The sequence below is a fragment of the Schistocerca gregaria genome, chromosome X (assembly GCF_023897955.1).
Source record: "Schistocerca gregaria isolate iqSchGreg1 chromosome X, iqSchGreg1.2, whole genome shotgun sequence".
NCBI lineage: Eukaryota > Metazoa > Arthropoda > Insecta > Orthoptera > Acrididae > Schistocerca > Schistocerca gregaria.
This window is the reverse complement of record NC_064931.1, coordinates 568,329,747-568,348,838: the sequence shown is the minus strand read 5'-3', so window position 1 is coordinate 568,348,838 and position 19,092 is coordinate 568,329,747. Positions and strand designations below refer to the sequence as shown.

General features: G+C 41.8%; 1 protein-coding gene across 1 annotated transcript in view; it reads left to right on the top strand.

Moving 5' to 3' along the window:
* Positions 1-19,092, top strand: part of LOC126299343 (protein tyrosine phosphatase domain-containing protein 1-like) — a 584,390-nt gene that overhangs the window by 425,337 nt on the left and 139,961 nt on the right. The window contains exons 7-9 of the mRNA XM_049991191.1: positions 6,988-7,099; positions 7,372-7,573; positions 16,683-16,802. Of these exons, the coding sequence (XP_049847148.1) occupies positions 6,988-7,099; positions 7,372-7,573; positions 16,683-16,802 (434 nt within the window). The remainder of the gene's footprint in view (positions 1-6,987; positions 7,100-7,371; positions 7,574-16,682; positions 16,803-19,092) is intronic.

Genomic DNA, 19,092 nt, shown 5'->3' with positions numbered 1-19,092 from the left:
TTTTTGCGTGATGCAGGATCGTCTTCAGAGTTTCGAAGCAGTTATTTGCGCTCATTTATTTTAACGATGTGTGTTTTCGAGTGTATTTTGGCGTAGTGTATTTGCTTTACACATGCACCTGGGAAGACAGTGCAGTGTTCTGTGTGCGAGTTTATTTAAAACAAATTGCTTAAAGCAACATCTGCAAATGTACCTAGGCGTTAAACACTTTACCTAATTCGTTTATGCATGCAAATATTGTGCAGTAGCAGAGGAAAACATCAGAGGTTTCACAAGTGTGCCGCGATCTTTCTTTTAGAGTATGTGTTCAAGTGTGGCGGTAAGCATCGCAAAACTGAAACAAACTACGGTGCAGCAATCTTTTTGAATTTTCATTTAGAGACATATTCAGTTGGATTTAGTAACTCCTGAAGCAGCTCACGCTCAAGGACTAGAGTATTTCCCATAGCATCGCGCGAAATGTCTGAGGAGTGGTTTCACATGTGCTCGCAATCTTTTTAGAGTCCGTGTTCAAGTGTGGCGGTGGTGGTATTCCTCGGAATAAAACGTGTAATTGTTTAAATATACTCGCATCATGTGCAAGGCTCTCTCTCTCTCTCTCTCTCTCTCTCTCTCTCTCTCTCTTTGTGAAGTGGTACATTTAGTTCCTGGACATCTTCAAGTAATATATGTGATAATATTCTGCAACACCAAATATAATAACTCCTGAAGCAACAAAGAGTATCCGTGCACTGGGGATGGGAAGGTGGAAGGCCACGGGGATTTCAAACGTGACAGGAAATGCTTAACGCGTGGCCGTGTGGCTACCGCATGGCCGTTCTGTAAGCTAGTGCAGAGACTCTTGGGGCAGGGAGACTGATGCATTGCTTCTCTTCCAGCAGGACGCGAAGACTCTGGGTTGAACGACTTACCTCTTGTGCTTTCAGCGACTGACTGGGCTGTAAGCGAATTATCTACAGTTACAGAACACGCATTTATCAGTATGAGTTGCGAAGCGTAACTTAGCCCTTATTAATCACTTCATGAAGCGTATTCATCTTTACCAAATATCATTGTTAGGGACACAGTCCTCAGATGCATGATTACAGCTAATATACTCCTCTTTCTTCAGCACAGACATCTCGTCCATAGAACACAGTAAACAATTTCATCCGTCCAGCAGCTAGATGCAGACTGATTCCTTTTCCTGCCATTTTTTCCCCAGGCCAAGATGGCTTGGATTATTCACATGAGGGGTGAGTGGAAGGGTCGACAGCGCCCTCTCGTGGTGGTGTTATGAACTACGTCAGTTGGACTCCAGACATCAGGGTGAATACACTAGATGGACAATTCAAATTGTTTAAATAAACAATGCTTACTTATGTTCATCCTATTCAGCAGCCCAGTACAGACAAACTCCTTTTTCCATCCAATTTCCAGATGTGAGATGGGAAGGAGGGGAGCAATGCATGCAAAATAAAGACTTATGTCCGCCCTCCTCCTACTCATTCTTCATCCTAGTGTAGCTCAGAGAACCAACATAGGTGTTATATAGCGGCAGCAAATTCCCGACTGCTCAATTTATTGTTTCTGATAGTGGTATTGCGAGCACACACACTAGTCTAAATCTTCTGAAGATTGTTTAAGGACGTACCATGCAACTGAGCTGGAATTTGAAATTTTCGGCTACGCCTAACCTAATGAATTTCCTGCCAAATGGCCTAACTGTGCCTGTATCCACTGTTAGGAGACAAGGGGGAAATTGCCAGTAGGGTTTGGAAACTCGGTTACTGCAGGATAGAATCCCACCAAGTATTCAAATTGTTCAAATGGCTCTAAGCACTATGGGACTTAACATCTGAGGTCATCAGTCCCCTAGATTCAGAACTACTTAAACCTAACTAATCTAAGGACATCACACACATCCGTGCCTGAGGCAGGATTCGAAACTACGACCGTAGCAGCAGCGCGGTTCTGGACTGAAGCGCCTAGAACCGCTCGGCCACAGCTGCCAGCTAACAATAGGTTTATCCCTGAACTGTGCTTGCCCCTGATCTGTGTGTCCCACACTAACAAATTGTCCTTGCACTGCTGTTACCCTGCTACTCCCACTGTTTTTATTTTCTCCCATATTAACCACTGGAGCCTGTTAATGTGCAGTTTATAGATTAGACACCTAGTACGCTTCCAGTGCCTTCTGAAGCAGTTTCTTGTTGCAATAAGGCCCAGGACTTCCTGGGGCAATGCCATCGAGTGTTTTTGAGATGTTGTATGTTAAATGGCGTCAGACATTGCGCCTTGACGGCAATACTGAGAACTTCCACCGTCTCACCAATTTGTTGTGTGTTGTTAATTTCATGAGTGTCTGTAATACGACTATCAAGCATTTCCTTGAACAGAGTCCAATTCATACGGTTTTAGTTCAGTATCCTTTGTGGTTCCATGTCCTGCAGTGTTTCTTCTGTGTGATCTATTACAAGAATTTGGTCTGAGTCCAGATCATTTTCAACCTTAAGGTTGAGTGTGGGTGTGATGCGCTTGATGAGGACTATGTGTAACACGTCTTCCCTGAGTAGGGCCTATGCAGGCACGTACGTGGGGACATCCAGCCCTAGTACTGCCAACAGTGGAACATGGTGTGGTTCGGTGACGATCTGGGCAGCCAGATCGTTGTGTTCCATGGACGCCATGGTTACTCTACAAGGTAGAATTACTTCCAAGAAACGTGAGCATTTTGGTTGATCAAGTCTATCCAATGGCACAATAATTTTCCTCAATGGTGATGTCGCGTTCCAAGATAACTGGTCACCTGTTCACACAGATCTCATCGTTTAGGACTGATTTTGTGAACATGATGATTTATCGCATCTCCTATGCCCACCACAGTCACGACATTTCAGTGTTAGTGAGCATTTGTGGTGTTCTTTGGAGAGATGGCAGCTTGTCTGTTATACACTTTCATCGTCGCATTTGAACATGCCACTGTTTTGCAGGCAGATTCCCTTAAAAAGCAAACATGACTTGTATTTATTTATTCATTCCTAGACGACTGGAAGCTGTTTTGAATGCCAACAGTTTTCCTACAACGCATTAGGGATGATAATATGTTGTGTTTTTGGTGTTTCCATATTTTTGTCCAGCCCCTGTATGTCTGGTATCATGTATAGCTGAATAGTTTTCAAATATTGTGTATGATGTGAAAGTAGAAATCGCATGCTGTTTAAAATGCCTGATGTGCCAACAAATTCAGGTGCTACGCTTTGACGCTACTCACACAAATTTAATGGCTGAACGTGCGACGTAGAGAAAGGTATTGCATTGCCAGTTAAGTTGCCACAGATGGCAATTACCAGAGACGTATAAATTCAAGTTGGCATAGCAGTGAGGTAACCGCGCGGGATTAGCCGAGCGGTCGGAGGCGCTGCAGTCATGGTCTGTGCGGCTGGCACCGGTGGAGGTTCGAGTCCTCCCTCGGGCATGAGCATGTGTGTTTGTCCTTAGGATAATTTAGGTTAAGTAGTGTGTAAGCTTAGGGACTGATGACCTTAGCAGTTAAGTCCCATAAGATTTCAGACACATTTGAACATTTGAGCAGTGCGATAGCAAATTATTGTGTTAATATGATTCGCCAAGAAGGTCAGGTGGTGATGCAGCTGAGTATCCAAGGTGATCACTCTGTGTGCTCCTGCACGTCCTCATAAATATAAACGTAGTATTAAATTTAATTTATATATTCTTCTATAGTCCATATGTTTGTTGTCCCTCAACAACATCATAACAATTGGGACACTTTGTCATTGTTTTATAAGGAATGGGCGGAGAGATCGACTGTGCTCTCGGTAAAGGTATAATTCCTGAGTTCGTATGTAGTAATTCTGAAAATTCAATGAAAAGCTACTGCGTGCAAGGATACGAATAGCTAGGTATGAATGGGATAACTCACTTGGTGGGTCGTATAGCACTAATATCGTCATTGTTGCACTGGCAGCCCAGGACAGATCCTTATGGAAACAGTTTTGTCGTCTTGCAGCTAATCACTACCCTTTTACGCGTCCACTGACTGGTTGTAGCTGTAATGGCATGAAGTCTTCTAGATTAAAATAAAAATATAAGCTTAAAAATGTTCTCTACAATTTAACCGTTCTAAACTTACAACTAAATTAGAATGCAGCCAAATCATACCAACTGGAAGCATCTGACGTCTGTACCGTAGCTTATAGAATGTGAGAACTTTGTATGTGATGATAATCCAGCCACTGACATACACTGAAGTGACAAAAGTCCTGGTATACCTCCTATTATCGTGTAGGACCTCCTTTTGCCTGGCGTAATGTAGCAACACGGCGTGACATAGACTCAATGGGCCGCTGAAAGTCACCTGCAGAAATATTAATTCGTTCTGCCTCTATAGTCATCCATATTGCGAAAGTGTTGCCGGTGCAGGATGTTGTGCACGAACTGACCTCTAGATTACGTCCCCTGACTGTTCGATGGGATGCATGCCGGATGATCCGGGTGGCCAAATCATTCACTCGAATTGTCGAGAATGTTCTTCAAACCGGTCGTAAACAGTTCTGACCTACTGACATGGCATCGTTATCATCACCTCTTACCAGCTGAAGTCGAGAGTCACCTGACCAGACCACGGTTTCCAGTCGTCTAGCGTCCAACTGATATGGCCACGAGCGCAGGAGAAGCGTTGCAGTCGATTTCGAGCCATTAGCAAAGATATTCGCGTCGGCCGTCTGCTGTCATAACTCATTAACACCAAATTTCGGAGCTCTTTCCCAACGGCTACGTTCATCGTACGCCCCACATTGATTTCTGCTGTTAAATCACGCAATACAGCTTTTCTGTTAGCACCGACAAATCTTCGTAAACGCCGCTGCTCTCGGTCGTTAAGTGAAGGCCGTCGGTCACAATGCTCTCCTTGGTGAAGGTAATGCCTTAAATTTGATATTCTCGGCACTCTCTTGAGACTGTGGCTCTCGGAATATTGAATTCCCCATTTTCTAAATGTAATATCCCATGCATATAGTTCCAATTAGCATTCAACGTTCAAAGTCTGTTAATTCCCGTATTTCGGCCATTTAATCAGGTCGGAAACCTCTCCACATGAATCACCTGAGTACAAATTACAGCTTCGACAATGCACTGCCCTTTTACACCTTGTGCACGCGACACTACCGTCATGTGTATATGTACATATTGCTATCCAATGACTTTTGTCACCTAAGTGTAAGGATGGAACTGTTTTTGCGACTGGCCAATTCTTTAATGATGTAGAAGTTCTGCCTAACACTATTCAAAACTTAACGGACGAGGCGCAATGGCAACACACTAAATTCTCTTCGTGAAGCGCGACAGTTCAGGTCTGCGTCTGGTCATCCAGATTTAGATTTCACACGGTTTCCCAAAATTACATACGACTAATGCCAGATGGTTACTTCAGAGAGCACACGGACGATTTCTTTCCCCATCCTTCCCAAATAAGAGCATGTATTCCGTCTTCAGTCACCTTGTCGTCGGCGGGATGTTAGGTCTTAATCTTACTCCCTTCTTTTACTTTCAAGAATAAATGCACGTTGCCCTACTCAGGTTTCAAAGAAATTTACACGAATCACTAATAAATTAAGGAAAGTCACAACAATCGCAACAATCCAGGGTGACAGAAATCAATGGACACAGCAGGGTTGTACAACTCTTAACACCGGCAAACCAGCGGCACAAGAATCGGATACATCATCTGTATGTAGCAGGCCAGCGTATCTGTCAGAAGATGACGGCGAATTGTCCTTGGAGAGTGAGAGTAGTCAGTCGCGATCGTCCCATTGCTCGAATGGCACAGATAAACTGTCTGATCAAAAGTATCCGGACACATATCAGAAGACATTATGACGGCCTGAAGTCTGCTGGGGACACTTTCAATGAGGTGTCTGAATGTCAGTGGCGATATGGAAGTCCATTTTTCCTCAAGAGCAGAAATCGGAGGAGATATTCATGTTGAACACCGCGATCAGGAGTGAAGTCACCTTCTGACTCATCCGAAAGGTGTTCCATTTTGTTCAGACCGTATTATGTGCAGATCAGTCCATGTCAGGACTGTTATTTTCCACAAACCATTGCCTCGCAGATGTTGCTTTATGACGGAGTACATTCTCATGCCGATGAAATGATTGTCTCTTCACTGTTCCTCTATTGTATTTATGCTCTAGGCGTCGGGGGCCCGTCGCCCTTTGGCTACATCACAACAGTGCAGTGCTATCGCCGTTTGCGTGGGTGGTCAGTCCCTTCGGAGAAAACTCGGTATTCATAACCGCCACTGGCCTTGGGCTGAGGGAGTTCACTGAACTCAGCACGCAACCGCTTTCTTCCCTGAGCGTTGCTAATCTTGTCAAAGATGCACGCCGCCCTTTGCCGCAGTGAATGCGAAGGCGGGCGGCTGCTGACCAGCGCGTGGGCGTCCGCCGTTTACCCTCCGGCACGCGCTTCCAGCCCCTCGCCTCGCTCAGTTAGGGCAAGAGATTGAAAATTTGCCAACCCCATATATTCACTCCCCGCTAACTGCAAGAAGAATCAATTCAACGCGCGTTTTGGAATTAAAGAAAGTTAAAGGAAATCCTCCGCTATCATCACGCACTCTCGCCGATAATATCGCTCTTTTCATATACATCGGAATTTATCACTCAATTAGACCTATTGTTTCGTGGAACTAAATGCGCTAAGTGAGAAAGAATGAAACACGAGGCTGGCTACAGCCTGACTTCTTTCGGTACGGTATTGAAGAAATCTTCGTTACTTGGATTCATCGCATATATAAATCAGATACCTTTCCACCCTCCAGTTTCATTTAATTCTGTGATTATCTTTTTTTTATATATACTTTTCTGGTGGGTCAGTGTTGCCAAAAATTCCAGTACTGATAATCATAAATTTCGTTGGGAAAAAGACATCTCGCAACAAATCGAAAAATTGTAACGAAGTTTTTAAAAACTGCTTTCATTTCAGGGATCTGCTCAAAGATGGAAAATGCCACGATTTTAATCTCAAACAGTATCTAGCTCGCCAAAATATCCTGCTACACGGGTATGAAGCGAGGATGTTTCGCCATTTGCCGAAAGTAAGTTAAATTATTATCATAGCAAACATGATCACATTATGCTAGTTAATTCGTATATTCTGAATGTCACAGCTCCTGAACAAACTTTTAGCATTAACGAGTTGTGCGAACGAATATTGACTAAAATAATCGAGACACGTTCTGAAACATTCCTTGAAGTACGAAAATTCGTATTGATTCTATCTGATCAATATGAAGAAAATCTGTGCATGGAAGGTAGCTGTATTTCAGAGAAATGATGCAGTGACTGTCATGGAGGTTACATTTTGCAGATTGTGTTCGTGATATGTGAGCGCCTGCTACAGTTGTGCAGCTGCCAAAATTATTTCACAAAATCTTCCACCCAAGACGAGAGCAAAGTTCCTCTCACAAAGACATTTTTTGTATCTAGGATTAATTCAGAAAGCAGACTGAGTTTCAAGAAATCAAAATCATCATCAACTGAGGGCGAAGATTCGTCGTCAGCAAGTATGAGTAAGTACAACTGATAAAACTAGAAGAGCTCACTGTATAGTTTGTTCCTATAACCTATGTTAAAGATTTATCTTGCACTTTTGTTTAGTAATAGGGAAAACACCATATCCTTTCTCTCGACCAGTGACTGGAATTGTGATTGTTGCTTTGGTTTGTACCATGGTCACGAAAGTGTAGTGCTTTAACCACCTTCCAGCGTAATAATACAACATGCTTGTATATGTCCGTTTCCTACGATACCATAATGTAATACGGAAGGATGGACAATAGAGAAACATTGGATGGACGCCAGACCACGGTTATGAGGAGCAATGTGTAGGAGAGAGTTAAAGGGAAGAGGGGGCCTTGGTGTGGGGAAGGGTAAGGAGTGTTCTAGATCTGGTAGGAAGGGTAAATGTTAGAGCAGCTTGCGTTATCTGGGAGAGGGAGACTGTCGAATTGTATGGGGAGAGGATACTGAGATCGTATAGGTTAACCGGCTGCAGTGACCGAGCGGTTCTCGGCGCTTCAGTCCAGAACCGCACTGCTGTTACGGTCGCAGGTTCGAATCCTGCCTCGTGCATGGATGTGTGTGATGTCCTTTGGTTAGCTAGGTTTAAGTAGTTCTAAGTCTAAGGGACTGATGACCACAGATGTTAAGTCCCATAGTGCTTAGAGCCCTTTGAACCATTTTCGTGTAGACTAAAGGGAACAGCGGGACCTGGTGTGGGAAAGGGTAGGGAGTGTTCTAGATCTGGTAGGAAGGGTAGATGTCAGAGCAGTTAGCGCTATCTAGGAGCGGGAAAACGTCGAAATTGTATGGGGAGAGGATACCGAGTACGTGTAGGCGTATGGTTGATAAGATGTATTGGTATATGTATCGCGGCATACCGGGATTGGTTGGTAGAGGGAAAGGAATGGGATTTTCGAGAATGCTGTTGTTTGTAGATGTCTCCACCCCTGTTAGGGAAATTCAGTTTTCCTTTTATTGTTTCCTTGGTGAAGGGGCCTTTCTCTCCCTGTCTTGTTTACTTGACTTCATGCGGTGTGCCGGTTCTTCTTGTGTACTGGCGAATCATGTTAGATTGGCTGTTAGCAGTAGATATGTTCAGTCTGCGAATGGACACCTTTCTCTGGCTTGAATGTTTCCTGCAAAGCCTGGTCAGGCTGTAGCCGCGTCCACGTGAGCAAGCCCTCAGACAAGCACCCGAAAAGTATCCTGTGTTAAATAAAGCTTGTAATTTCATAATTTTTTCCCGTTTCTGAGACTCTTCACTTAAATGCTACTTTATTCACCGAATGTCAGCTGACAAATTTGGACCCACGGCTGGTAGAGTGATGCAGTCCCCACGCTGAGCCAGTGAGTAGTTTTAGTGAATTTCGGGTTTTCTCCTGAGATTTGTCAGTTGAATTATTTGAATCCCCACTTAACTGTTACGCTTCACCGTTCGTCAGATGCCCTGAAAGTTTCTATTCTCTCAAGGCGCAATAAAACTGCCACAGAGTAACCTATATTTCTTCTATGTACCTGGAAAAACCATTTCCTCGATTCTATTAAAAGTTCATTCAGTCTGAATGTCCAGTTGAATCTCACGTGTAACGTTCACCTTGTTACTCTAGTCTGCACTGATACCACTGCTGGAACATCCCATGTTTGGCAGAATTCATACACGGTAAGGCGTACATAGCAAATTTCAATCTTTTGGTAGTCCATTTCACATTTCGATGAAGACAAATTGCTAAATAGTGAGTGATTGTCTGAACTGTTAAACCAAACTTTTGAAAGAGCCCACTGTTCGAAAAAATCTTGTAATACACTGAAGCGCCAAAGAAACTTGTATTGGCACGCGTATTCAAATACAGAGATATGTAAACAGGTAGAATACGGCGTGGGTCCATTGATAGTGACTGGGCCAAATATCTCACGAAATAAGCGTCAAACGAAAAAACTACAAAGTACGAAATTTGTCTAGCTTGAAGAGGGAAACCAGAAGGCGCTATGGTTGGCCCGCTAGATGGCGCTGCCATAGGTCAAAAGGATATCAACTGTGTATTTTAAATAGGAACCCCCATTTTTTTAAACATATTCGTGTAATACGTAAAGAAATATGATTGTTTTAGATGAACCACTTTTTTCGCTTTGTGGTAGATGGCGCTGTAATAGTCACAAACATATAAGTACGTGGTATCACGTAACATTCCGCCAGTGCGAACGGTATTTGCTTCGTGATACATTACCCGTGTTAAAATGGACCGTTTACCAATTGTGGAAAAGGTCGATATCGTGTTGATGTATGGCTATTGTGATCAAATGTATGCTGCTCGGTATCCTGGACGACATCATCCAAGTGTCCGGACCGTTCGCCGGATAGATACGCTATTTAAGGAAACAGGAAGTGTTCAGCAACTGTGAAACGTCAACTACGACTTGCAACAAATGATGATGCCCAAGCAGGTGTTTTAGCTGCTGTCGCGGCTAATCCGCACATCAGTAGCAGACAAATTGCGCGAGAATCGGGAACCTCACAAACGTCGGTGTTGATAATGTTACATCAACATCGATTGCACCCATACCACATTTCTATGCACCAGGAATTGCATGGCGACGACTTTGAACGTCGTGTACAGTTCTGCCACTGGGCACAAGAGAAATTACGGGACGATGAGAGATTTTTTGCACGCGTTCTATTTAGCGACGAAGCGTCGTTCACCAACAGCGGTAACGTAAACCGGCATAATATGCACTATTGGGCAACGGAAAATCCACTATGGCTGCGACAAGTGGAACATCAGCGACCTTGGCGGGTTAATGTATGGTGCGGCATTATGGAAGGAAGGATAATTGGCCCCATTTTATCGGTGGCAATCTAAATAGTGCAATATATGCTGATTTCCTACGTAATGTCCTACCGATGTTACTACAAGATGTTTCAGTGCATGACGGAATGGCGATGTACACTACTGGCCATTAAAATTGCTACACCACGAAGATGACGTGCTACAGACGCGAAATGTTACCGACAGGAAGAAGATGCTGTGCTATGCAAATGATTAGCTTTTCAGAGCATTCACCCAAGGTTGGCGCCGGTGGCGACACTTACAACGTGCTGACATGAGGAAAGTTCCCAACCGATTTCTCATACACAAACAATGACTGCTAGCAGAATATGGAGTCGGTGGGTTCAGGAGGGTAATATGGAACGCCGTGCTGGATCCCAACGGTCTCGTATCACTAGCAGTCGAGATGACAGGCATCTTATCCGCAAGGCTGTAACGGATCGTGCAGCCACGTCTAGATCCCTGAGTCAACAGATGGGGACTCTTGCAAGCAAAAAAACCATCAGCATGAACAGTTCTACCACGTTTGCAGCAGTATGGACTATCAGCTCGGAGACCATGGCTGCGGTTACCCTTGACGCTGCATCACAGACAGGAGCACCTGCGATGGTGTACTCAACGACGAACCTGGGTGCACGAATGGCAAAACGTCATTTTTTCGGATGAATACAGGTTTTGTTTACAGCATCATGATGGTCGCATCCGTGTTTGGCAACATCGCGGTGAATGCACATTGGAAGCGTGTATTCGTCATCGCCATACTGGCGTATCACCCAGCGTGATGGTATGGGATGCCACTGGTTACACGTCTCGGTCACCTCTTGTTCGCAGTGACGGCACTTTGAACAGTGGACGTTACATTTCAGATGTGTTACGACCTGTGGCTCTACCCTTCATTCGATCCCTGCGAAACCCTAAATTTTAGCAGGCTAATGCACGACCGCATCTTGCAGGTCCTGTACGGGCCTTTCTGGATACAGAAAATGTTCGACTGCTGCCCTGGCAAGCACATTCTCCAGATCTCTCACCAAATGAAAACGTCTGGTCACTGGTGGCTAAGTAACTGGCTGGTCACAATACGCCAGTCACTACTCTTGATGAACTGTGGTATCGTGTTGAAGCTGCATGGGCAGCTGTACCTGTACACGCCATCCAAGCTGTGTTTGACTCAATGCCTAGGCGTATCAAGGCCGTTATTACGACCAGAGGTGGTTGTTCTGGGTACTGATTTCTCAGGATCTATGCACCCAAATTGCGTAAAAATATAACCACATGTCAGTTCTAGTATAATATATCTGTTCATCTGCATTTCTTCTTGGTGTAGCAATTTTAATGGCCAGTAGTGCACTTCCAACATGATGGATGTGCGGCACATACCTCGCGTTGCGGTTGAAGCAGTATTGAATAGCATATTTCATGACAGGTGGATTGACCATGGCCTGCACGTTCACCGGATCTGACGTCCCCGGATTTCTTTCTGTGGGGACAGTTGAAGGATATTTGCTATTCTGATCCCCCGACAATGACTGACAACACGTGTCAGTGCATTGTCCATGCATGTGCGAACATTAGGGAAGGCGAACTATTCGCTGTTGAGAGGAATGTCGTTACACGTATTGCCACATGCATTGACGTTGACTGACATCATGTCCGCAGCTCGTGGTCGTGCGGTGGCGTTCTCGCTTCCCACGCCCGGGTTCGATTCCCAGTGGGGTCAGGGATTTTCTCTGCCTCGTGATGACTGGGTGTTGTGTGATGTCCTTAGGTTAGTTAGGTTTAAATAGTTCTAAGTCCTAGGGGACTGATGACCATAGAAGTTAAGTCCCATAGTGCTCAGAGCCATTTTTAACAGACATCATTTTGAGCATTTATTGCATTAATGTGGTATTTACAGGTAATCACGCTGTAACAGCAAGCGTTCTCAGAAATGATAAGTTCACAAAGGTATCATATTGGAACAACCGAAATAGAATGTTCAAATGTACCTACGTTCTGTATTTTAATTTAAAAAACCTACCTGTTACAAACTGTTCGTCTAAAATTGTGAGCCATATGTTTGTGGCTATTACAGCGCCATCTATCACAAAGCGAAAAAGTGGTCCAACTAAAACATTCATATTTCTTTACGTACTACATGAATATGAAATAAAAATGGGGGTTCCTATTTAAAAAACGCAGTTGATATCCGTTTGACCTATGGCAGCGCCATCTAGTGGGCCAACTATAGCGTCATCTGGTTTCCCCCTTCAAGCTAGACAAGTTTCGTTCTTTGTAGTTTTTTCGTTTGACGCTTATATCGTGAGATATGTTGCTTGGTCACGATCAATGGACCACCCTGTATAAGACAAGTGTCTGGTGCAATTGTTAGTTCGTTTACTGCCTCTACAGTGAAAGTTATCAAGATTTAAGTGAGTCAGAACGTGGTGTTATAGTCGGTTCAGGAACCCTGGGGCACGGGATCTCTGAGGTAGCGATGAAGTGGGGATTTTCCTGCACGATCATTTCACGAGTGTACCATGAATATCAGGAATCTGGCAAAACACAAATCTACGACATCGCTGCGGCCAGAAAAAGATCCTGCAAGAATGGGTACAACAACCACTGAAGAAAATTAGTAAAGGTGACAAGTGCAATCCTTCCGCATATTGCTGCAGATTTCATTGCTGAGCCATCAACAAGTGTCAGTGTGCGAACCATTCAACGAAACATCATCGATATGGGCTTTCGGAGCCGAAGGTCCACTTGTGTACCCTTGATGACTGCACTACACAAAGCTTTATGCCTCGCCTTGGCCCGTCAACACCGACATTGGACTGTTAATGACAGGCAACATGTTGCCTGATCGGACGAGTCTCATTTCAAATTGTATCGAGCGGATAGACGTGTATGGCTATAGACACAACCTCATGAATCAATGGACCTGCATGTCAGCTGGTCACGATCAATGGACCACCCTGTATAAGACAAGTGTCTGGTGCAATTGTTAGTTCGTTTACTGCCTCTACAGTGAAAGTTATCAAGATTTAAGTGAGTCAGAACGTGGTGTTATAGTCGGTTCAGGAACGCTGGGGCACGCCATCTCTGAGGTAGCGATGAAGTGGGGATTTTCCTGCACGATCATTTCACGAGTGTACCATGAATATCAGGAATCTGGCAAAACACAAATCTACGACATCGCTGCGGCCAGAAAAAGATCCTGCAAGAATGGGTACAACAACCACTGAAGAAAATTAGTAAAGGTGACAAGTGCAATCCTTCCGCATATTGCTGCAGATTTCAATGCTGAGCCATCAACAAGTGTCAGTGTGCGAACCATTCAACGAAACATCATCGATATGGGCTTTCGGAGCTGAAGGTCCACTTGTGTACCCTTGATGACTGCACTACACAAAGCCTTATGCCTCGCCTTGGCCCGTCAACACCGACATTGGACTGTTAATGACAGGCAACATGTTGCCTGATCGGACGAGTCTCATTTCAAATTGTATCGAGCGGATAGACGTGTATGGCTATAGACACAACCTCATGAATCAATGGACCTGCATGTCAGCTGGGGACTGTTCAAGCTAGTGGGGGGGTCTGCAATGATGTTGGGCATATGCAGTATCACCATACATACAAACATATTAAAGACCACCTTTCTGCAATTCCACTTCCTCCACCACACTGAAATGTTCCTGCTACCTTCGGAAGCATTCCAGTTACTATTGATGTGATGAGAGAGTTCTTCAATGTTAAAGATTACATCGAATATTAATGTCTGCACTTACAGAATTAGGCTCGTATTTCTTTGTCTCCTCCACCATCAGGCAAACACGCAGAAAAACTAAAAGACTTGTATTTATAGAGTCAGTTTTCAGTTGCTGCATGTGTTGCTGGTAAAAGCAATACTTAACCTAAATTCCTTGGGATGTAGTTTGCTCCGCTATGACAGAGAATCCTAGGTCTTACTGCAGCTGATCTTCTTATATGTGTATGTCACAATAATAATCTGCAGAATATTTCTTTGACTCATCATCATTTATTTGTTCACGAAAAATACAAAACATTTCCACTGCCAAATTGTCCCATCACCATAACCCACCTGCACTCAACTGTCGTTAAAACTTGCCTCCCAAAAACCCATCTCCTCCAAAGAACAAACAATTGACAAACATTATCATCTTTGGAAGTGGAAAATTAATGAATTAACAATTAAAAATAATATCAGTAATTATGTCACACCAGAAAATACGTAATTAAGATCTGCACATAATAATGGTTCAAATGGCTCTGAGCACTGTGGGACTTAACATCTATGGTCATCAGTCCCCTAGAACTTAGAACTACTTAAACCTAACTAACCTAAGGACATCACACAACACCCAGCCATCACGAGGCAGAGAAAATCCCTGACCCCGCCGGGAATCGAACCCAGGTACCCGGGCGTGGGAAGTCTGCACATAATATTAAAAGTTATTTGCATAAAACTGAAAGTAGTCACTAAGATCTGCACACATAATTGAAAGGATAGGGATGGGAAAGTGGTTCCATTTCAGTGGACAGGTGGCACAGAGGGTTTTGCCGATTTGGAGTGACAACAGAATATAGTATAAGTAATAAGTTCCTAATGCACTGTATAGCTTAAGTGTTTGCTAAGACGAGAAAAAGCTATTTTGTACTGCCTTCAGCAAAGAAGTTCTATTGAATGTAAATAGTTTCATTGGTTCTACTGTGTGATGTATGTTGAATCATGAACATTGCTGTAATGTAAATGCTACTTCTTTGTTGAAATGGATGTAACTCCTTAGCTTTATTTTCAAGAAAGCACCATACATTGTGGTCACAGTACAGAATACTAACTGTTGTGTTCATACAGAGTGTACAGCTTGAGTCGCAGTACTGTCTCAATGCTGCAGCCCTGCAGCAATTGTGAACCTGAGTATGTCCTCATTTTAATGCCATTAACATCAGCTTCAGTTGTCCAGAAATAAAAAAAAATCCTTATATTTCAATGGACATCTGGCTACCATCACAGGCATTTTGAGTAGCAAATACAATGTTCTCAAAGGACTTCCACTTCAATGAGGTTAGTTCTGCAATTATGACTACAAACCTCTCACACACTGCTGCTATGGTGGCTACCATCTCACGGCCTGCATTGTGAATGGCAACTCTGATGGTTTCATTTGTCATTTTCTGCAAAAAGCAATCAACATATTCAGGTCAATCTAGACAGCAACTGCTCCACCAGGAAGTTGTAGACCACAAACTAATTCCCAACATTCAGGCAATTCCAGGTACCATCCACACATGGTGTGAAATGTTAAGCCTTTTTTGAAGCATTACAATTACCACAGCTTCCTTGGATTTCACATTTGCCTCACATGTTGCCTTTTAAACATCTCTGGAATATTTTTCGTAGATAATTTGTTTGTGATGATTTCAGTAACCACTGTTTGTGTTTGGTGGTTTACTGTACAAATTAAGATGCCTGAGGAACTTATGATGGTTCACTTAGATTTCATGTTATGACATTTAGAGGTGTGATTACAACATGTGGGGTCTTCACACCATACTACATTCTCAAAATCAGCATATGACTAAGTGACTACAAAATGCAGCATCATACATTTTTGATTTAATAACTTGTTTACATTGGTAACCAGAATTAGTACAAAGAAGACTGATGGTTGGTGTTATTGTAATGGAAACTGTGAGTCCGCATAACTGCCACTGAGTTTCATAAATATTGTGTCCATATGACTGACATCAGTGAGAAAATCAATAAGACTTGAATTAAAAATATCAAAGATCCAGCTGCATGTTGCAAATAATATTTTGTACCATTAGATGCCTCTAAAGAGATGTGATATCTGAAGCACTATTTAATTCATTTCTCTCCACCATTGTTGGCTGTGTCTAGTAGATGCAATGAAACAGCGACAGTGAACAATATGTGATTTAGCATTTACTGTCTCTTGAATTGCTGTGCATTTTTAGAAAGTTCTGTCTTTATGGAGTTTAAACAGAACAGTCATTTTATCAGTTTTGTATGAATAGACCTAATGAGTAGCTTATTAACCTATGAACACATGTTACTACTACACATAACATTAAATTTATGAGTTTAGAATTTAATTTCTTAAGATAAACTTTATTTTTGGGTTATTATTTTTACTTTGTTCACAAGAAAGAATAAATAAGCAATATTCTAATGTGATAGAAATGTTTAAAGTTAATAACTTACACAGATGAGCATTGGTTGTTCCTTGCTGTTTTTGTTGTTCTAAAAATCAGATATTGGTTATAGTTCACTCATCAGCGTCTACAAGAAGTTTGTGTATGGAAATGGATGGGAATCATAGTTCTGAAGGTGAAACATCACAACATGTTTCAATTGATATATCACCTAGTTCTTCAAGACGCACTGGTAAGTTGTACATTTATTTCCAAAATAGGTTTGAAGGTGATGAATGCATATTATGTTACAAATTACTGAAAGCAGTGTCCACATTATCATTCAAACAGCTGCTACTATTATTGGTGACTCATGCAAAATTTTACCAGTATGCTACAACATGACAAAAATAAACAGATTATGTTTCACTGTGTCATTATGATAGGTGCGACTTAATAATATTGGTGTGATATTAGTTTTACCTAATGAAGATTGAGTATGCTTTTGTATATGTTTATGATTTCTGCTAAAGTCTTTTAATTAATGCATTAATATCTCCTAGATTTTCCACTCCACCTGTACCCGACACATCAGTGTTCCTGAATAACGAATATGGAAGAAAAAGTACATGAGAACATCACACCTGCAGATCCAAATCTTTTCATACACCTTCATACAAGAGTTCCACATATATTTGCTTTTTTTACCACCACCTATAGGCTTCTGATTTAGAATGGTAGTAATCATAACAAAACTGAATATATTAATTTTACTAATATAAATCGAACTCTTAAAATCTACTCAAATTTTGTAGTTAATAGTTAACATTACAACTAATATATAGTTAAAAAAAGAAAAAAAAGATGGTAGCTGTGACAACTTAACCCAAGCTGATGAACTGCCAGTCACCACACTTGACCACTGTTCCATGGTTCTGATAAATCAAGTATAGCTCAAAAATCTCTCCTACTCTACTCATTAATCTCTAAAGAGCATTTTACCTTTTCCTAAAGCCTATTCGAGTGAAATATTGTAGGTACATGAAATGGGAACCTACCTGCTTCTACTCACATAGTTTGAGCCAAATCGGTGTGCCCTGTCCCATGCCCTCCCCTTGCTGGATTTGAATTCAGAGTAGTTCTACCTAACTCTTTAACTCTCCCTTTATCCTCCAAAGATCTACTGCAAAAGATCATCTACAGAATTTCCCGTATTGCTTGCACAGTACTTTACATGCGCTTTCAAAGAAAAATACAGAGCTGGTGCTGTCAGGGATGACAAACACATAAGAGCATGCTCACTATGTTCATGAAGAGGCAAAGTTAGTTCTCTTTGCTGATGATACAAGTATAGTAATCACACCTGACAAACAAGAATTAACTGATGAAATTGTCAATACTGTCTTTCAGAAAATTACTAAGTGGTTCCTTGTAAACGGACTCTCACTGAATTTTGATAAGACACAGTACATACAGTTCCGTACAGTGAATGGTATGACACCATTAATAAATATAGACCTTAATGAGAAGCATATAGCTAAGGTAGAATATTCCAAATTTTTAGGTGTGCCCTTTGATGAGAGATTAAATTGGAAGAAACATATTGATGATCTGCTGAAACGTTTGAGTTCAGCTACTTATGCAATAAGGGTCATTGAATATTTTGGTGATAAACATCTTAGTAAATTAGCTTACTATGCCTATTTTCACTCATTGCTTTCATATGGCATCATATTTTGGGGTAATTTATCACTGAGGAATAAAGTATTTATTGCACAAAAACGTGTAATCAGAATAATAGCTGGAGTCCACCCAAGATCATCAGCAGACATTTATTTAAGGATCTAGGGATATTCACAGTAGCTTCTCAGTATATATACTCTCTTATGAAATTTGTTATTAACAACCAAACAAATTGAAAAGTAATAGCAGTGTGCATAACTACTATACTAGGAGAAAGGATGATCTTCACTATTCAAGATTAAATCTAACTTTGGCACAGAAAGGGGTGAATTATACTGCCACTAAAGTCTTTGGTCACTTACCAAATAGTATCAAAGTCCTGACAGATAACCAACAAGTATTTAAGAAGAAATTAAAGGAATTTCTGAATGGCAACTCCTTCTACTCCATAGAGGAATTTTTAGATATAAATTAACCAAAAAAAAAAAAAAAACACACAAACAAAAAAGATTATAAAAAAGTAAAAAATGAAAAAATAAAATAACACAAAAATAAAAATGTTGTTATATTAACTTAAGTATGTTGTTAAATTAACTTAATTATGTCATGTATTGGAAAATTTGACTCGTTCCACATCATTACGAAATATCGTATTCATGATCCATGGAACTAGTATTAATCTAATCTAATCTAATCTATGCCCCTCCTCTAAGTTGATCACAGTATGACTGACATCATTTCAGCACTCATAATTGGTTTCTATTTATCACAGGTATAATGCTAAAAATCATTTTTCAATCCATTTTGTTTGCATACTAGCAAACATTCAAAGAGAAATGGCATAATTTTAATGTGATTTC